The 20,493-nt window shown below is 51.6% G+C and overlaps 5 protein-coding genes across 5 annotated transcripts; 2 read left to right on the top strand and 3 right to left on the bottom strand.

Annotated features, from left to right (window-relative positions):
* Positions 1-1,182: 1,182 nt before the first annotated feature.
* PpBr36_07616 (uncharacterized protein) lies at positions 1,183-1,566 on the top strand (the record flags this gene model as incomplete). Its single annotated transcript, XM_029894751.1, has 2 exons — positions 1,183-1,261; positions 1,379-1,566. Coding segments are annotated over 2 exons (267 nt in total), but the record flags the coding sequence as incomplete, so codon positions are not given.
* A 2,251-nt stretch (positions 1,567-3,817) lies between these two features.
* On the top strand, positions 3,818-4,741 carry PpBr36_07615 (uncharacterized protein; the record flags this gene model as incomplete). Its single annotated transcript, XM_029894750.1, has 1 exon — positions 3,818-4,741. One exon carries the CDS (start codon positions 3,818-3,820, stop codon positions 4,739-4,741), a length of 924 nt encoding a protein of 307 aa, XP_029748513.1.
* Positions 4,742-6,840: 2,099 nt separating this feature from the next.
* PpBr36_07614 (uncharacterized protein) lies at positions 6,841-9,750 on the bottom strand (the record flags this gene model as incomplete). The annotated part of the gene is made up of 1 exon (XM_029894749.1): positions 6,841-9,750. One exon carries the CDS (start codon positions 9,748-9,750, stop codon positions 6,841-6,843), a length of 2,910 nt encoding a protein of 969 aa, XP_029748512.1.
* A 1,858-nt stretch (positions 9,751-11,608) lies between these two features.
* On the bottom strand, positions 11,609-16,995 carry PpBr36_07613 (uncharacterized protein; the record flags this gene model as incomplete). The annotated part of the gene is made up of 3 exons (XM_029894748.1): positions 11,609-15,851; positions 15,946-16,185; positions 16,847-16,995. Coding segments are annotated over 3 exons (4,632 nt in total), but the record flags the coding sequence as incomplete, so codon positions are not given.
* Positions 16,996-18,107: 1,112 nt separating this feature from the next.
* On the bottom strand, positions 18,108-18,602 carry PpBr36_07612 (uncharacterized protein; the record flags this gene model as incomplete). The annotated part of the gene is made up of 2 exons (XM_029894747.1): positions 18,108-18,246; positions 18,505-18,602. The coding sequence occupies 2 exons, from the start codon at positions 18,600-18,602 to the stop codon at positions 18,108-18,110; spliced, it is 237 nt and encodes a 78-aa protein (XP_029748514.1).
* Between the last annotated feature and the right edge of the window lie 1,891 nt (positions 18,603-20,493).

The raw sequence follows: 20,493 nt of genomic DNA, 5'->3' as shown, positions 1-20,493 counted from the left end.
GCCAAATGCCAAGTCTCAACCGTCAGAGGAACTTATACTCCGTGGCGTGGTGGAAATTGGTATGGTACTACGGTATGGGACTTGCAGATGAGGCAGGTATCCGTGATGCAGCTTATTATTACTGTTTGTGTGCCCCGCTTTTACCAGTAGTACATATAAAATAGACCAACCAGCCCATCCTAATGCAAATATGTGCCCATTTTCCGGCAACGGCTGGGTGCGGGGCTGGTAGAGGATGGGGTGGGCTTTTTGCTCCCATCATAAGGCATCCAAGAAGAGCCAAGGTAGGTTATAGATGGGACGAGCAATTGGTTGGATCTCAGTTCATGTGATGCTTTTGTCACCAAGCACACCAAGCTGTGTCTGGTTTAGAGTGTCACCTGAAAACCAAAAGGTTATTTTGTGCTTTGTACGTGGTAGGCGTTTTTGGTAGGTTTAAAAACACATGGGGTAGAGGACTTGAGCAGAGAAACATTGGAACAAATTGTTTGGTTGATGATAAAGTTTTGAACTTTTCCCAAGGGGAGGAAAAAAAAAGAAAAAAAAAAAGCCAAAAACATGTACTGGGGCAAGGTTTAATACTGGAAGGCGCTGTTGGCCTGGTATACTATATTGTACAACACAAACAGTACGTACCAATGAAAATGCGGAACGGGCAACGCAACACGACATCAGCCCATGGCGAGGTAGCACTAAAAACTGCCCACACACCTGCAACAAAAGGTACCAGAGTAGAGATAGATGGTAGTATGTATTTTTTTTGGTATTGTTTATCACACCAGGAGGCTCGAGATATGCTGCGCAACCCCCTCACCGTCCGTGGGACGCGCAATCTTCAGTATGTCCATTGTTGACTCACCAATCAAGCAAACACGCGACCAACAGTGCGAGACGGAGCTCCGCACCAATTGGCCGTGTGCGGGGGAGCCATCGAGATGTTGTCAACCAAGGTGGCCCTTTCTTTTTGGCATGCATTTCTTTTGCCTTTTTTGCTTGACGTTTTCCCCCAAGGCATACTTGCAAAGTAAGTAGCGGATCCGGCCATTGTCGACGGTGGCCACATCGAAGCTTGAATAAATTGGTAGTTATCTGATTCATTTTTTTTTATACGGCAAGCTAGGAAGCGCACTATTCCACAAAGGATCCATGGTAGATGTGAGATAAGATGCTAGTTCAAGTAGGGCCAACTCTCTGGTTTTGGCCATCGGCGCTAGGAGGCAGCTACGACACCGCTTTTTGTTGAGTGCTTGCGTGTGGCTTGGTTGCTTTGGTATTTATCTTTGTCTGTCTGAAGCCATCAGCCATCGGATTCTGGGTTGGGTTTAAGAGAGAGAAAAAAAAAAAAGGCTACTGCCCTGCAAGCGAGCTAACCACATAGATCACGCCTCCAACCGGAAGTCGACGGAAGGAAACCCAGACTGGCGCAAAAAAGCAACAAGGTCGTCGTCTGCGCGGCAGTCTCCAGGCACAAACATCAAGGCACAGATGAAGATCTGCAACCTCTCTCTTGGCAAACTGTGGCTCCCTGGCTTGTTTGCGTTTCCACAAGCTCCACCTATGGTGTAATAGTGGACTATTTTGCATTTGCAGATAAGAAGCTTTAGATCTTTCCTGGGGAAGCTGGTCTGCCGTTACGCTTGTGCCTAGTTTTGCTGCACTTCATCGCCCAAACTCTTTCCTCCCTTGTTCATTCTTGCATCTTTTTTCAAGTTGTTTTGTTGGTTGGTTGGGGGGGTTTTTTTTTTTACCCCGCAAAGAGTGAGTCCCCTCCCAAAAAGTGGACACGTAGCTACATATTGTCAAGCACAAACTGGCCAGAACACTCAAGATATTTTAATTAACAAGCACATTGGACTTTGCGGGGAAGGAACCTCGTCCTGATACTGACATCAGCGGCTGAGCGAGCAGGGATTTAACGCACTTTGTGTACCTAACCTACACTACAATCGGAGAACTGAGTAGGTCTAAGAGGCAAGGGGGAAGCTTTTGCAAGCCCGCCCACCTCTCCGGTACCCACATCGGCTACGCTAGGCAGCTTCTGCAGTGTCTCCATCTTAGTCTATAACTAGACTAGTGTATTTGCTGGGAACGTGTATTGTAGTAGAAGTCACGATACGATTATACTAGACTCTAGACCAGCGACACCACAGTTGCGAATTCAACTTCTCGATCATCTTGTCGTGAATGGACCAGGTAGGTACCTGGCTTGCTGGTAGAGTAGTATTATTTGACTAGACGCACAGATACCCCATGTGACAAGGATTAGGATCTTTTAGATGCTGGCAGGGGACCCCGCCATTGGTATGCTCGCATGTTTCCCAAGGCCCACATTTCCTGGTCGTTGGTGTTCCAATTGGATGAATTGGTTGCACTTCCCCAGAATGTCTGACTGAGGTGCTTGCAGGTAGCCTTTTGTAGTGCAACCTGGATACAGACAGAGAGTCGTTAGGTCTTTTCTGGAGAATGCCAACTGTCATTCATTTATTCATTCATACAGCACGGATATTGACTGAAACAAACACTGCCATCCCTAAGAATTTCTTCGTTGATAAGGAACAGCATCAAAATTTAGTCCTAACGTCATCGTTCCAGTATTTTGACGGGACCCGAGCGTCCGTTCCCAACAATCATTCGTCACACGCAATTCCTCACAAAAAGTAGCGGCCGAGTGCTACAAAAATTGCCACCCACGTTGCTGATCCTCCGGGTGCCAATCGACAAGCGTCCTACTCTAGACGGAAGCCGCTGAACAGACACGACCATTCTGCTACACGACGTCACGCAATTTCAACAGCAACCACCAGCGTACTTTGTGTACATACAGTCTACTCCACTCACAAACAGCACAGCGAGTCGGCGGACCTCACGACGTTGGTGTGGTGCCTGTCAGCTTAGACAATTTTGTTCCCTTTTTTTTNNTTTTTTTTTTTTTTTTTTTTTTTTTTTTCAACGTCTTTCTTGGCGGGGTTTGATTTATTCCTTGTTTGTTTGGCGCCCGAAGCTGCATGAAAAGGGTCCTGGTCCAAAAAGAAAGGATTCTGGACTACCCCTACATGCTGTTGTCACCTTTTCCCTGCCACAAGTGCCTTGGGTACCTAAGTACCTAAATTGGCTTAGGTCTGGCACCTTGCCCGCCAACCAGAAACAAAGAACCCCCCAAAAGTCAAAACTCCGAGACTGGCTGCTGTTCGTCGCCTCCCTTTGATCGGCAAAGGCAAACCAAAGCCGACCCCGGACAAGTCCCCCTACGCAGGCAAGCAGGCATTGAGACCGTTAACCCAAGTCAATCAGTCAATCAATCAATCTGCACCACCCACGGAAAACAACGTGCACGCCCACTATCGCTACTACCACCGCCCGACCTGCCCGTTGTTGCAGATCCGCACATTGCGGAGCTGTGTTAGTATAGCCCACGCCGTTCAACGGACTTAAAACCCCAATCTGCCGCCCATCTGCCCACCTCTGTCCTACTCGGGCTTGATACGATACCACACTTGCAAGAACTCGGGGCATCCCATCTCTCCTTTGTCAATCAGCCAAACAAAACCACTTCAAGTTTCGACCTCGAGCCATTTCGCGGCCCACCACACGCCATTCTCGAACCACCTTCCTTTCTCCAACATACCCACAGCGGCAAGCCTTCTCCACTTGAAGCTCCAGTTCCCGCTTCCGCGCCATCAAACCGAACGATCTCGAGATTAAGTGCCGGAATCATCAGATCTTGCTCTGGATTTCTCACCATCCACATTGACAAGCACTTCTATAAAGATCTTATCACCATCAACACAGTCCACTGCCGCCATTGCAGTCAGTCATCATGTCTTCGGATGATCAGAACAGCAACCCCAACAACAACACGCCCAACACCAACAACGACGCCAACGGCCCAAACGACATGTCTCGCAACCGTCGTGCCTCTGTTTCCTCAACTGCCTTCACCAGCCTTTTTCAACGCAGCAACTCCATATCTGCCGGGACGCCTGCACTGCCTGGGCCCATCGCCACAGCCATGAATGACCCGCGTCGAAGGCTGTCGGTCTCCACAATCGGTCTTTCCGGCACTTCCCCTACAACCATGGCAACACCGTTTGGGCTTCGTCGCGGGAGCTTGTCCACCAATGGCTCCGAGTCTATTGACGAGAGTGCCATTGATGAAGACGAGGTTGGCGCCCCTAACTCTCGGACGGCCCCTGCTACTCCCTTTACACGACGGATGAGTTTTGGTACGCAGGCGATGCGTAGCATGCGAACTGGCAGGGGCACCAGCCCCGGCACCAATGGTATGGTCACCACAACCCCTCCAGCCAGTGTTGATCACCCTCGCCGAAGCAGTGTTGGCGGCTTATTGTCGTCGACTGCTGCTTCAGGCGACAATGTACCTGATCAACCTGTCCCCAAGTCCCACAACCCCACACAACAGGGCCAAACCACATTTCCCAAAACCGCTATTGACGCTTTATCTGCTTCTGCTCGCCCTATAGACCAAGGCTTCAACTGGTCTGAGCAGTTTAGGTCCCGCGCTGAAAGCACAGTTGCCGGCTCGCGGCCGCAGTTCTCGTTCGGTTCTAGCGTGGGAACCTCCCCGCCACGCCCTGGCGGTGTAGGTGCCCAGCATGACCGTGCCAAGTCCATCTCCGAGATGCCGGCGCCTCCCGCGCAGACGCCACAGGCTAGATCGGAACCTCGGAAGCCAGATGCGTTCCAGGAGCGCATTCTCAAAGGGGATTTCTACATGGACTGAGTGTTCCACGTGATCCCATCCTGGCTTGAGCCACGATCGAGCCAGGATGGTCACAACCAACCACAACATCAAGAAGAGAAGCGCCTTCTCGTTCAGATGCCCCCCGAGCCGAGTTTAAGTGCCCGCCGAGACATTAGCCTACCTTGAACGACATACGGAATACGCCTCGCGCCATCTACGAGGTCCAAATGGCTTCGTGTCAGGGTTTGCTTTTTTTTTTTTTTTTCCTTCCCCCTGACACGGCCAACCCCGTGCACAAATCCCTCAACAAATATGACGAATTACCCACAGCCACAAGTGCGGGTGGCCTGTACGGATTGTATGGATTGCTCGAGCTATTGAGCTGTTCCTTGTACCTGAATTCACTGGTCCGGAATGCCGGATTTTAGCCACTTTTGATAGTATGGGACGCATGTTCTTCCTGGCAATCGCAAGAGAGCCACATGGGGTATTGGAAGTTAACTGCGGTTACGAACATGATTGGTAGAAACACGTTAGGAAAGAGATGTCGACCATCTCTGGGATGAGACGGACCAATTGGGGTTACGGATGAAATGAGCTAAAAAGAAAAAAGAGGAAATGAATTAAGACATGACCAGAAACACCCAAGTTACCCACAACAATTTACTTGGCTCGAGATGTAGTACTACTGTATGCAGACTTGTGCCAGGGTTCTTGAACGCACCTATACTTGCATTTGCCTTGGCGGGTCATTTTCTTCAGGGACAAGTTATTCGTCTTTTCTTTTCTTTTTTTTTTTATTACGACTTGGGCTGGGGCCGGCCGAGCAGCGAGCGCTGCCTGTACTTTTTTGTGAGATGAGCAAAGTTCAAAGGGTTTCCTGGGAGTACCCTCGTCGTTCTCCGCACACTTACTTGCTGCTGCTGGTTTCAGAACGATAATGAATGCACCAAGGTGGAGGCTCTAGGATTCAATGGGCTGTCAACTGGATAATCGGATAATTAATCTGGAATGGTTAATTGTCTGAAAACCTCGAAGTTACTTTTCCCCCCCGCCAAAGCTAGAGATGCCAGGATCGGATTTGAGGGGGATCATTTGACCCATCTTGATATTTCAAAGTTCTTTTTTTTTTTTTTTTTTTTTCTTTCTCCCAGCTGATAGTCCTCGATCTCTCCGGCGCGACTAGTTCCCTGCTGTATGCTACAATGTTTATAATAGCATGCACTGCTGCAGCAGAGCAGAATATGGAAACAGCGAAACAGTGGACGATCAAACCATAAACATCCAAAAGGGATCTGAGAGTGCGCAAAAAGGGAAAACCTAGTTAGCGGTCAGTACTCGACGGCGTAGTGCTTTCTCACCCCCCCTCACGCCGACAAAATTTCCCTATCCAGATATGACTCTGCTATCCTGACTAGGTCAATAGGCATAATACTTGGCAGAATGATTTTTTTTCTTTTTTTTTTTCGGGTTCTCGTGGGATGTGATCAGACGAAAGACAAGAAAAAAAAAAAAAAACATAAAAGCATCAAAACGTCTAATGTTTACTCAGTACTACTGTATACCCACCATGCGCCAAGCCAATGTTGTTTGGGATTGTAATCGTAGGGAAAAAAATGAGTCGCAATCCCCCGTCGTCAGGGTAATGCCCCCTCCGTCTTAGACATTTGGGGCAACCAGCAGAGCAGCACAAAAGAAAAGGAAAAAAAGATGAGCGCATCCATCCATTATGTATGAGGAACACACAAAAAAAGAGAAATGCAAAAACATACAACACCGAGGATTCCCCAGTGGTCACCCACCTGAGTACTAGTTCGGCCCTCACTGGTTTGACTAGGGGAGAGCGGACGGGATCCCGTATATTCCAGTGGGTATGGTCGTATGTGCTGAAATGTTATTCGTAGACGGTTTATAAACATTCAGGGGTTGACTACAAGAGAGCAATAGTGTCGCACTAAAAAAACACAGCCAAAAGCCGAAAGCTCCCCGTCAATGACTAATGCCAGTGACTTTGGTAAATATAGCCTACAACAAATAGCGATAGCAATCTGGAGTGGCTTGCGTGCATCATACGGATTGAAACGTTGTTGACATGCGTTCCCGAGACTATGCAACGCTATACATACCTCCCAGGGTATCTACAGGTAATACATATTCCCCATGCCGGCCGAGTCCAAGATGCCGCCATACCAGGACTCGGGCGCGGCAAAGGGCGACTCCCCCGTGGCCCCCGTCCCGGCCAGAGGCGGCATTGAGAACATCATATCACCGCCGTTTTGTGAGGCAGTGGCCGCCATCATGCCGGGCAGGACGAAGCCGCCCCGATTACCGCTGCCGCCGCTGTAGCTGGGGTCCATGGCCTGGACCACGCCGTCGCCAAAGGTGGCGGGCTCAAACTCCATGTCCATCCACTGGTGCTGGGGGAAGGAAGGGGTCGGGATTTGTGGGTATTGTCGCTGCCGTATATGAACGGACACCGGAGATGGCTCCGACGGAGATGTATGGGTCAAAGACGGAACTGGATCGTCGGAACCGGAGGCCTCGTAGATTATCGATTGTGGGGTTGCGTTTTGGGAGACGTACCAGGGGACTCCTGATGCTGTTGTTGGTTCTCGTCCTGCCATGGGTATTCCTGGCTGGCCGGCCGCAACGCCTGCATCAGTGTCGACCTCATCGAATTTGCTCATTTCGGAGGGTGTTTGCAAAGGAAAGTCGGCGCTGTAGCTTGATTGTGACGGCCGCTTGCTGCTCCCGCACCCAGCTGCTACACCCTGTTGTTCTTGCCGCCTCTGCGTGGACGTGGGAGCTTCTTTCTGCGCATCACTGGCGCCACTATCGCTCGCCTGTCTCTGGAACCAGGACCTCAACATCGCAACCACGATATGAAACTTGGCGGCCGGCCTTGATCTGTTTCCCGCCGCCGCCAAGCGAAACTTGTCTAGGAGCCGGCCGAGGTGCTCTTCGACACGTATCTCATCCTTATCAATGACCTGGCCGAGCTCGGAACCGGGAGCCGAGGCGGCAAAGTAGATCTTGATGAGCAGCACCGTTGCATACGCAACACGAACAAAGTTGAAGACGGGTAGGCAGCGCACGTCCTCGGGCGTCATGGACGAGAAGGTATCAAAGATGCCGTGGACGGCGGCTAGACACGCCGACAGCGAGCTGACGTGCGCAGGAGTCAGCGCCGCATCTTCGCCGACGCATCCCCCGCCTGCGTCTTCCTCGATACGAAGCGCAATCTCGTGCATGTAGAGGCTCACAACGTGAAATCCCAGCTTGAGAGAAGGTCTCATCAGGTCCTTTGGAACGGCATCCCGATACTTCTGGTGTTGTCGCTCGAAGCTCTTGATGGCATGCTGTGTGCGTCTCTCTGTAATGTCCACGACGGCGCCTGGGTCGTCCATGGCGAACTCTACCCCGATCTCTTCGGATAGTTTGTGGGTCCAGACAAGATGGCAAAAATATGCGTCTGTTGGTGCTGCATCAGGCGACGTCTGTAGCACCTCGAGACACTCTGCCATGAAGGGCGTCCAGCGCACCAGGTTGGGCCTATGCAATGTCATCGAGGTGTTGGAGGCCAGGTAATAGCAGGTGAGCCACGTACGGCGAGATTCCAAGCTGCAAGGATCTGGAGGCGGATGTCTCTTGGCGCTGTTCCTCTTTGTTGGAGAAGCATCGTCATTGCTGCCGCTGCCGCCTACTACTCCTGGAGGCGGCGGTCCCGCACCGCTACTTTCACGCAGTGACCAAGGGATGTGTCTTCCCCGAACCGTCGGCCTCCTCCTCCCAAGGCCCAAGTCGATGGCCAAGACGGCGGCCATGTGGACCAGCTGGTAAAATTTGAGCTCCTCGAAGTGCTCGGGCGGCCAGTACCAAAAGACAGCAATGTGAAGCGCCTGCACCAGCTCAATGCTCTTCTCGCCGATGATGACTATCTTCTCGGCGAATATCTGCATCATCTCCCGCACCAGTATCCGCTGCAGCGATGGCGTCTCCGAAGAGCTGGCTGCCATCACGGCCAGGAAGAGCAGGGGCTTCTCGGCCCTGATCCGATTCCACGTCATGTCCGGGGGGAAGACGACGCCAGGGAGATGTGGGCACATGTGGTCCCTGTAGCGTGCAAACAGCCGTGCTGCCATAGTTTCTGTGACGATGGCCCTCGTGACGACGTCTTCATATCCCGGGCCCATGGTTTGCCGTGGCGGCTGAAGCGGCAGTGACCCAGTTCCATCTTCGTCCCCAAACTTCCGCTTCTGGCCGCCAGCACCAGATTGGCCGACCCCTGGCCCAGCTGCACGCTCAAACACAATGCCGCAGGCATTCATGTGAGAGGAACTGTCGGTGTTGAGGTTGGGTATCCCGCCCGTCAATATTGGCCGGCGCTGCCGGCTCAAAGTTGGCGTTGGCGTTGACGTTGACGTTGACGTTGACGCTGGTGCTGCACTTGTGGCACTGGCAGTCGCGGCCAGAAGTTCATCTTGGTCGTCACCCTTCTCCGGCGAGCTAGCATCCTCCACACCACCATCCCCTTCACCGGCGCCGCTTCCGCGCCTGCTATCATGTAGCGACGCCGTGAGCGCGTCGATCCTCTTCTCCAGCTCTGCCACACGACTGTCCGTCTTCTTCTGCCGCTTCTTGGTCGGCTGCGTCACTACGCACCTTCGCCCGGCCTTGATGCATCGCTGGCAATTGCCGCCGCCAGCCTCGTCGCCGTCGCCTTCCATGATGCAGCGGACCTTGAGGCCTCTACACCTGTCGCAGGCCCGCGGCTTCTTTGCCTCGGCCTCGTGGTCCGTGTCGACACCTGCCGAGGACCCAAACCCCGCCGCTTCGCCATTGCTTTTGGGGCAGGATGCTTGAAGGGCGTATGATACTTGGTGCTGTTGTTGCTGCGGAATGTTACTCGAAGACGGCGGCATGCTTCCTCCCTCGCGACCGCTGCTCGTGGTGGCGGCCGTCGCAACAGATGCCGGCGACGGACTCCTCGACCTGAGACTCGCGTCATCGCAACTGTTGTGTAAAAGTGCTGCTGCGGTGAGCGTCATTGCTTACGTATGAGGGCTACAGTTTGCCTTTTGTGTAGCATCAATCCAACAACGTTACGTCGAGACGCTGCTCATGGGGGACGATTAGAGCTTTTGGGCTTCCTCTTTTGTCAATATCCAAGAAGACGAGACAAGCAGGCGAAGTGCGGTGGACTTTCCCAACCCAGAGAAGACAACAAAAAAAAAAAAAAAAATCGGCGCAAAGTTCTTTGTCCTGGGGAGGTTTGTTTTTACCGTCCAAGCCCATCCCTTCCTTTACGGGTCACCATCGTCACCATCATCCCAAGCAAAGGCCAGAGCCGCCCCTAAAACTGCCGCCACGCGTCTCCAAGATGCAGACTCCTAAGGATCCAGTGGTGGCGGAGCAAAAAAGTTCAAGCCTGAATGAGAAAAAAAAAGACAGATGAGTGAGTGAGCGGTCCTCGGATGATAAGGAACAGGACCCTGCAGAGTCGGGATGAAAAACTAAGAAAAAATAAATGCTCAAGTGAACAATAAAAAAAAAAAAAAAACTATAATGGGTGAGAAAGCAAAAAGAAAAATAGAGCGAAAGTATTAAATGGGCTGACGACGACAGCATGTAGCCTTGACCGCCTCGCCGAACTGTCAAAGAGCCAGCAGACCGACACTTGCTGGCGAATTATCGCAGGTCACAGCTAGCAGCAAAAGCCAAAGGCCGAGTAAAAAATAAGTATATAGAAAGAGAAGAACGAAAGACAGTTTGTCTCGCAAAAGAGGACAGTGAGTCTGCGGGTCGAAGCAGCAGGTAATGTTGCACGGCATTGTAAACGAGCGTTCGCAAGTCCGTCGTACGTATATGCAGTACAGCGGTGGTTTTTCCCCCTCCCAGAACAGACCGAGATCGGCCAGGCACGGACTCCTGACTGTCTTATGCTGATTTTCTTTTCCCTCCAGTAGGTACGTGTCTTGGCAGAAAAAGGCTGGATGTCCGCGGGGAGACTCAATGTCTCGGACAGCAGATGGACCAAGCGCTGGGCTGAAATGTACCATTTGTGGACGTGTAAGGTCATGTCTCTGTTCTTTCTTTTTGGTCCATCTTATCCCAGGCCCCCGATCTTGCCCGATCTCACCAAGACTCCAGGATCAGTGCATCACTGCAGCCTGTGTGAAAATATGAGAGACATACTTGGGTCATTAAGAGAACAACCATCATCACAAGTAGACCAGGCAAGATGTATCCAAGAAAAGAAACGAAAAAAAAAAAAAAAAAGTATTCGAGCCCTCGCCTGGAGTGAACTCATGACATTTATTAGCCAAGTCCAATATTATCGTCATGCGTGGGTTTACTTTCTTCTCGTTTACATGACAATCGCGCTCTAAACAATCGACCTAAGTGTAGTGTACATAGAATTTAGTGCAAAAAACAAAAGCCGCCAAGAAAACACAAAATATATGCAAAATAAAAAAGAAAAGAAAAGAAAAAGAAGAGAAAAGAAAAGAAAAGAAAAGAAAAAGCAGTTTGATACCTCTGAAAAGCAAGTTTCATTCCAAATGAAAGAGCCAACCCTGGGAATATGATAGAGCCAAAAGCAACAGCTAAGAGGGGTCGAAAATAACCCATCATGTTCTAAACAAGATAAATCAGAAAGCCAGCAGAAGTGGTATCTCTGAAGCAATAGGGAAATATGAATAAAAAGAACCGTTAAGACTCTGCTCCCAACTGTAGTCTTTTCCGCCCCAGGAAATATGTGAAAATAAACATGAAAAAAAAATTATGAGCGAGACTTGTTTATCCGGGTATTCAGGAAGATCTTGGCACGCAAACGTTGTCTTCTGGAGAAATTTTCTATACTTGAGAGAGAAAAACTAAAAACAGCACTCTGGATGCGCTCCCCATCTAGTAGTGAGTCTCTTGGTTTAACCGGCTCCTCGAGCCTTGGTTGTTCAGGCCCCCCATCATGGCGCCGCCCATCAGGACGCTTTCACGGCGGTTAGACCTCGAACTGCCAGGGTTATAGGCGTCATATCCACTGTTGCTAGCAGCAGAGCCACCTTCATACAATGGCCTGTCGTATCCAGGGTTAACCATCCGGGGCCCCATTGGCGTGTGCAGTTGCGACATGTCAAAGCTCTGCGGCATTGCAAAGCCGCCCTCGTAAGCAGGCCGGTTGGACATTGCAGTGGGGATGCCTTGATAGCCTTGTTGCGACAAATACTGCGGATCGTAGGCTGGTTGCGGCGGCTGCTGTTGCTGCTGAGGCGCCGGGGTCGGCCTCATCTGACTATTGGTCAGCTGACCCAGTCCTATCCTGGGTTCCGGCGAGCTCCGCTGCCGCTCCTGCTCCGCCAAGCGCTGGCGGTGAGGTGAACCGCCCTGTCCCGAAGTCATTGGGCGCACCTGTTCGATTGAGGCCATCGACGGGCGCCTGGGGGCTGACGGTCGTTGCATAGGCATCGCGTTCATGTCGACGCTACGGACGTCCTCGTCATGATACCTTGACTGCTCTCCGTGCCAGTCTCGCTGCGAAGGCAGCTCGTACTGCTCTGCATCGATACCAAAGATACCCTCGTAGTTCTGGAGGAACATGGCGAACACAGGAGCGGGAATGTTCAGGGTCGGGGAAAAGACGATACCAACGTTACGGACAGTCATCTTGTTGATGTTTGACTTGTTGATGATCCTGATCAAGAAGGCAATCAGGTACTTGAGCAGAGTGGCATTTGCAGTAGGCAGCCTGCCAACCAACTCGTTCAGCGCAGCAACCTTGGCAGCCGAATTGGGCATCTCCGTCACCGAGACGAAGTGCATGTGGAGATCCCTCGTTAGGATCGTCGTCGGAAGCTCCCTGAGGTACAGCTTTAGAAGGGATGCCACGGCATGAATATCGTGGTAAGCCTCGTCGGCCACGAGGTTTACGTCGCTCTCCGCGTTGAACCGCTCACGGAGCTGCTTGATGACCACATTCGAGCCACTGAGCCTGAAAATGCCTTCCTCGTTCAGGGCATTGTTTGCCTCGAGATACTGGATGCAGCGGTAGACAACCGCAGGGAGAGGAACCTTGACATCGAATGGCGCGTTATACTTCACAGCATCGGACAGAGGAGCACCGAAAGCCTGCCGGAAGGGACCTGTAGGGTGGCCCCCGGAGGCTGCACTTGGTCCGCTGCTAGACTCTCCTCCAAAAAGTGAGTCGGTGCCATCGCTCGAGCCGCGGGGTTGCTTGGTAGCGAAGCCGAAAAAGCTGCGCTTCCTAATCTTCTTTTCATCGGGTGGTACCAGGCCACTGCCTCCAGTCCTGCTACCCCAAGAGGCCGAATCCGAGATAGGTTGTGGGTTCTGAGGACCCGATATGGCAAAGCTTTGCTGAGAGCTCATGCCCATGGGGGTTGGACAGGGCTGGTCATAATTGGGCCCCGAATTACCCTTGCGGTTTGGTGCCGAGTGAGGCATCTCGCCTTGCTGAGTGGCCTCATAGTTGACAGCAATCAGGGACTCGGCATCTTGCGGCTTTTGAGGCCGACCGGACTTCTTCTGCTTCGAGTTCGAACGTCCAATACGTCCATCCCCTGATTGGCCCTGTTTTGGCTCCTTCTTCAATACCTCCTTCTTCTTGGCCTCTTCCTCCTCGGGCTCTCGGTAGTCGATCCAGCGCAGGAGTGCATCCACCCACTGGTCGCGTTCCGTGTCACTCTCGGCGCAAAGTACATGCTTGGTCATTGATGTCGGGTCCTTCTTCTTGGGCTCGAGGATGAGGAAAGCGTGACGGTATTGGTTGTCCATCTCTTCGCTCCCGCCTGCGGCCGACGACGGAGAGGACGTGTCGTTCGTTTGAGGTGCCGACTGCTTGCCGATCTGGGCTTTCTGTAACTTAATGGTGCCAAGGTGAGCACCACCCGGCGTTTCGTAGTAACGTAGTTGAGGACCCTCGAGCACAAAGAATCTAGCTTTCCAACCGCCAAAGTTCTTGCCGCGTTTCGTGAGGTAGCCAGTCCTGAAGGGACGGCCGCCAGGTCCCGCCTTTTGGGGCTGGCTATCGGGTCGCGGTATTGCAATGCCAGTCTCGTCTGCGTTGGCCGGGAGGGTGTTCGTCGAAAGGTATTTGCAAAGCTCGATGGCTGTTTCCGTGTCCAAAGGTGTGTTCAGCAACTCATCAAGATACAGATCCAATGCCATGCGCCTGGCGTCGAGCTTCGCGGGAGCGTGGCCACTGAAGAGAGATCGATCAGGCGTTTTAGCCGTGAAGGCAGGGCACTGCTTCAATCGTTGGTCTAGTTTTGCAAGAGACACTGAATCCTTTTCCACTCGCCAGAGCTCGGTACCCTGACCCCGCAACAGAACTGCCAGTGTGAAAACAGGGTCCTCCTCAAGCTGAGTGAGCGAGAGGAGACTGGCACGCGATGGCTTCATTCGTGATGAGGCCACTTTGACTTCAATCGATAGAAGTGCATTAGGAGGAAGAAGCAGATCTGGATATTCCTCCGTGACGAAGCCAGTGTAAACTTGGCCTTCTCCTACCGGGCCTTCACGCAAGCTCGTATGCTTGGTGGGGCTCGTTGCCGTAAGAGCATCCATAGCCTTCTTGACAATGTTCAGTGGTTTAGGCGATTTCAATTCCTCTGATGGCGGTGTTTGTTGGGGGGTGTTCAGTGGTAACGGTATCGGCTGGCGTGGTGGCCGCGGCGACAACGGGGCACTCGCAAAAGCACCAAGTTGGCGTGGGGAAAGCGGTGGTGAGCTGAATGAAGAGTTAGCTGCACCTACGGCGAACGGCCGAGGGCTCGAAGGAAGACCAGGGCTCTTTAATGGCGGTGGTAGTGGGAGCGCAGTATCTCGTTCATCGGCTTTCAAAAGGGTCAACATGGACGGATTTTCAGCCTGACTGCCGCGTGGGATGGCCGGCGGGCTTGCCGGCAGACTAGGAACCGGCAATTCTTCCCTGGGCGTACCCTTGGAGCTTGCTGTGCTCTTGTTACTCTTCTTTGACAGGCTGCGCCTCTCAGCCTCCTTCAGAGCAATGATCTCTCTATCATGCTCATCCTCCTCTCGAGTTCTGCGTCGTCCTCTCCTCTCAACTTCGGCTCCCTTGGCAACCCCGATCAGGCCATCCAAATCTGAATCGGTCGAACCGGTATCAGCCTCGCCGTCATCAGTCGACGTCTGGGTATTGGCTTGTATGTGTATGGGAGCTGGAGGCGGCTTCCGTGGTGGCGGCGCGGGCGGGAGAGGAAACTGGCTGAGACCGTCACTAGAGTTCATCGAAGGGACTGGTGGTTTAGGAGGTGGCATCTGCGGTGGTTCGCTCGGGGGGCTCCTCGTCGGGGGCATTGCCAGATGAATCGGAACTTCCAGTTCTTCGACTACCTTGCGGGCGTCCTCGGCCTCCCGCTCCTCCGCTTCGTGGTCGTACTGGTCGAGGGCGTGCTCGTGGGCTTTGGGCATCGTGTGAGACGGATCAAGCATTTCCCCAACAGCGGTGGGGGGGCCGTTGGGTTGATCTGCCGGAGGTGTTATTGGATAGGGTGCTAGTGCAACCTCGATAGGAGAGTGCTTCTGGCTGTCGGAATCCAAGACGGGCGAAAGAGGGACATTGAGCTTCTGCAACTGGGGAGGAGGACGGCCCGAGGACGTTGGGTCCGTCATTGACCTTTCCAGGGACGCTGTCGTTGGCAGCGGTGGTACTTCGGGAGTGACCAGAACCTCTTTAAGCTTCTTCCGATACTTTTCTTTGTCCTTCAGCGCTCTTTCCAAATCCTTGTTTAAGCCCAAGATCATGGCCCTTTGTTTGTCCACCAGCCTCCATAGTTGTGAGTTTTGCTGGGCTTGTGATGTTTTTTCCTTCAGGAGATACTGGATAACCGCCTCGGCACTACCGGCCGCCTTGATCAAGTTGCCAATATCCAAAGGCCCCGCCGGGCTGTCGACCGAACTTTTCAGGTTCTTGTGGGAATGTGAGCTGGTCGAGATTGCCGAAATGGCAGAGTCTATGGACGAGTTGCGGGGAGCGCCCTTGGCCGCTTCCACTCGAGGTCCAGCCATGGTGATCGCTGGCCAGGCCTGAGACCCTTCCGGCTGCGTCGAAGGTCTCACGATGTCGGGTGCACTCTTGGTATCATGTGGAATTCTTAGAAATGATGTCGTGCTAGGAGGGCGATTAAAAGGGGTTAGCGATTACCCAGTATGACCAAAGGTTCGGCGGATGACGGATCTCTCGTCTAGGGCGGATTTTTACCCACGTATGTGGTTCGTCAGAGGTTGTGGTGCTGGTCAGACTCGGCGGTTCGGTGTACACTGGAATTTGCCCAATGGTAGCCGTTGAAAGCAACTGGCCCTTATGGGGTCGGCTGTTGGTAATAATGTGAGGTCTGCTCGTGTGCAAGGACGACGGATCGCAAGCGGTCGGGTTGTTGTAAATGTCGTCGGATGCCGCGGTCGCAGTAAGGAGTGGACTAGGAGTAGTGGGCTTCCGATGGGATCTGGGGATTGCGGAGGACAGCGTCCGATCAGCACTTTGACTTCGCTAGCAATACCGACTACATAAGAACTAAGTCCGTGGTCGTAAGGCCCAGCGTTTGTACACTGGTGGCACGGCCGGGGCTCTTTGGTTTGTACTTTTTTTTTCTGAGGGGATCTGGGAAAAGGCCCTTTCTTTCCCGAAAAAAAGGCAGGTGATTAATCGCTTGGCAGTATTACACGCGGGTTGTCGTGTGCCCTGGTAAAGGGGTGACTTTTAGATGGGAGGGATGAGAAAGTGAAAACGAAGATAAAATCAACAAGCCACTAGAAGTGGTAGCCCAGGTGCTAGTAGGTTAGGTATCTGGGGACAGGTACCTACATAAGGGGGAGGGATGGACTGGATTGGACTGAACTGAACTGGGGACTACCGCAAGACAGCCCAAAACGGCAATAAAAAGCCGAGTGGGGCCGGCCCTGGCTTTGGCTTCTTTCTTTTGATGCAGGTAACTAATAACGGTTTTGTCTTGTACTGGGTGCGGTGTGGGCAAGCGCGCGCGCGTGTGTGTATGTGTGCATGAAATTCGAAGCAAGGTGCCAAGGTACGCTCTACGAGCTGATGTGAGAAAATAACAAAAAAAAAAAAAAAAAAAAAAACAGAGATAGAGGGGGAAAAAAACTAACCGGTCAGACGTCGGGGTCGTCGGGTGGTTGGATTTGCTGTCACCGTATTCGGTCGAGGGAAATGTTCGTGCAGCTTTTGTGGTGTTGATTTGCAGTAGTTGCAGGGGCGGTAGACGGAGGCTTTGTTGTTGCTGCATCGCGACGGCAGCGCCTGCACGAGCAAGTGTTAGCCAAGAAGGTAGGGCTGTCCTGGTCTAGTTCTGGTTGTGGAGGATGAGTAAAGCAGAGAGCGTCGTCTGACGGGCCGTTGCCAGCCCTTCTGGTGCGTAAGCTGCGACAAGGTCCGCTATGCGAGTCGGGGATGGAAGGGCCCCTGGAGCAGGCCCAATTCAATTGGCGACGGCCGAGGGGGTCAGAGCTTAACGCGCGACGGCCCTCGATGAGGTTTCGAGATGGCTAAATAACCCTGATTGACGTCGCATATGCTAACCAGCACTAATTGTCCGTACAGCGCACCGCTTGGTTTTTCTTTTTTTTTTCTTTTTTTTTTTTTTTTTTGCCGGGGCCACTCTGTTTTGGGGGGTTGGGAGTGGGCGTGCGTTGAAGCTGCAGGCTGACACTACTGTATGTAGTATTGTACCAGATAGGCTCATAGAGTTTTTTTTTGTCCTTTTTTCCCCCTCTCCTCGTGGTGTCGTAGTCGAGGTCTAGACTCTGAATCGTTCCTCGTCTCCCTACGGCCGAAAACCACTACTCAAAGCTTGCAAGAATTTAATTTTGTACGCTGATTTTTTTCAAATGACGAGAATCTCACTTTTCAATACATGCAAGGAAGCGGTAGACAATGCCTGTTCAATGAGCACAACAACCGGAACGGTAGATCAATATTTGCAGATGGAAATCAGGTCCATATGTGGCCTTCTAGTTCGTGGATTGTGGCATCTCCAGTGAACTGTGGTAGCCACGACTTCCGGAGGATCCTCCATAATTAGTTGCAAGCACTGTACCGGTAGCAGCGTGGTTCGGCTGTCCTGGATGGTGGTAGCTCGCCTCCGAGCCATCCCTGCCCCTGAGCTAATAGACTATGGTCCGCCTAGTTAATCCCCACCTTAACGGGTACTAGCCCCGACTAAGTAATAAGGTAGGGACAGTGAAAGTTCGCTTGGGGCCCGAATCCAGACTGGGCGAGACCCTTTTTAGTTTTATTTTTGACGATGCTACTGTCCAAAACCGTCAGGTTATTTTTGTTGATACCTACCTGGGTATATGGGGTACAAAGTCTTGAAACAAGTCATTTTATTGTGTCAGTATCTGTATTTTCTCATAGCAGTCGTCTCTCTGATGGTACTGCTGCAACGCAACAAAGTTCAAGTTCAGGAGGCGATCTTTCTTTGTTGGGTAGGAAATGCAAAATGGAACGAGAAACATTCTTCAGCTTTGGTACTGTAAGATCCACTGATCTTGGCTACAAAGTAGGTAGACATTATAAATACTACCTACGACACACAGGTGCATGTACCGTGCCTTGGTAGGAAGCTATATTGCTACCGCAGGTAGTTATTTTTCGCTGTGGTATGGTCCACCAGCGTGCCATCAAACCCAGTCACGTTGCAATTGTATATTGAACCGTTCGACCTGTCATTTATGTTGGCGGGGTTTCTTTGCAGAGATACATGTTCGAATGCTTGTGCCTGGGTGCCTCCCCATGAATTCCTTTCATTGATTCCCTCATCTCATTAATTTTTGCCCTCCCCACTCGTCTGGATACTTTCCAATTTTGATATTGTGAGCGCCAAGGTCTTATAGCGGGGCTCATTCCAATCAGCGCCCCAGGTTTCAGAAGCGGCTCGCTAATGTGAAGAAATCCCTGCACCCGCCCACCACTTCCATTGTGGGTGCGGGATTTGGAATTTGTCAAGTTGGCTATCTCTCCATTGAACATGTCGGATGAAGAAGACTGTAGGTAGGGTAATTACGACGATTAGAGTATTAACGCGATGTGTATAGGGTACATGGTTAGATCCAGTTTATTTTTCTCTTTCTTTTTTTTTCGCTGTTTTGTCAAGTTGCACAACAGGTCGCCCTATTGTACAGCACGATTTGATAAAGCAAGTCTGCTCCACAGTGGCTCTCGGAAGCCAAGCAAGCCAAGTTAGGCGGAGCCAAGCCTGTGCACGAAACCCTTACAAAAAGAGAGAAGTCAAGCAAGAAATCCCATTGTTCTATATCGGCTCAAATTAAGTTTTTTTCTTCCTTGTTCTCTTGTTGGTACTCCCCGCTGCAGAAAGGGCGTCCGTCCTAATGCGTACAGTACTATATGTAGGGATATATGGGCTGACTTTCGTCGATCATTCAATCCCAGCCAAATCTGCATTTCGTTTGGTCGATAGCAATTAATTACTGTATATTCGATCCTTGGTTCTTTGGTTTTTTGTCTCTTATGATGTCCACCATCTGGTCTCGCGAGTCTTCATGCCACCGGTACTGCTTCCGCTGCAGGTACTAGTTTATGGTACCGTGTGGTTTTTTTCGCTTTTTTTTTTGTCCTCTTTCTAGCTCTCGGCCTGCAGCCTGCAAGTGCAGTTTAGACTTGTCTGGGTTGTCTGAAAAGAAACACGTGCCCTCCGGATGCCGGGTCTAATGCAAGGGGTGGCTACCGGAGAATATTGATTGGTTAGTAGTATTTGATTCCATAGCAGCAGTTCCCTGTGGTCTGCTGTCTTGCTAGGACTGGCATTCTTTTTACGCCGGCGGCACTGCTGCTATCCGAACCCAACGAACGATCTGTGGTACGAGCTTAGCCGCCACTTGAGGTTGTGAATTTATGTTTTATGCAGATAATGATTATCCTCGCCTTCCATGCCTCCTTTCTTCTTATTCCGTTTTCCTCCTTTTCTGTGAGTTGGTTTGTTTTGAAAAGAAAAGCATCCTGGTCATCACAAAAAGCACACACAACCCAATGCGTGCCTCGCCGAAATATCCTCATGTCATGACCCCCTGATTTGAGTTTTTCTGATCATGGTTTTGATGCTCTATATTTTCATGCTGTTTTGTCTTTGCAAGTCATTCCAGAAGCACTATTCGGTTGCTAATTGGCGCCTAATCGTCCCATCCATTGACGGGAAGAGAAATGCGAGTCAAACTCCCATACGTACCTAGGTACAGCACTTAGGCTCGCTGGGCTTGGTTGCCTCCGTACCTGGAAGCTTTTGCTCGTAACCATCAGAAGTCGTACACAGTCAACTGATGAGCAAGCCCCCTACTCAGCGAGGTGAGCTACAGGGTTACTTGCAAAAACCCCCCACCCCGGACCCTTGCGTCCTTTGTTGTATGGGTGGTAATACGTGCCGAGCCAATCATTCACCACTTACCAGAGTCGACTTGCTGCACAAACGGTCAGGCGGTGTGACGAGGGAGACAGACAAACAAGCAACAAGGGAGAAACGTCATGTTCAGAGGCGTCTTAGGGATGGCCTGGATGGCTAAATGTAATTTGCTGCCTTGTCTCGACTTGGAAAAGGGGCATTCAGGTTTCATTTGTCCATTTCCTTGGGATTGCAGTAGTTAATGGATCGACAAGAATGAAGACTTGATTGTGCGTCTCTGTCATCGGCGCCGATGAAACCGGGCCACAATCGGCACAACACCCCACGACCTTGTTCCTACCCACCGGCTCACCTTCCAAGTCCGACCCGGGCGTTGCTCCG

The sequence above is a fragment of the Pyricularia pennisetigena genome, chromosome 1, assembly GCF_004337985.1.
Source record: "Pyricularia pennisetigena strain Br36 chromosome 1, whole genome shotgun sequence".
NCBI classification, from domain to species: domain Eukaryota; kingdom Fungi; phylum Ascomycota; class Sordariomycetes; order Magnaporthales; family Pyriculariaceae; genus Pyricularia; species Pyricularia pennisetigena.
This window is presented reverse-complemented; position numbering and strand designations above follow the sequence as displayed.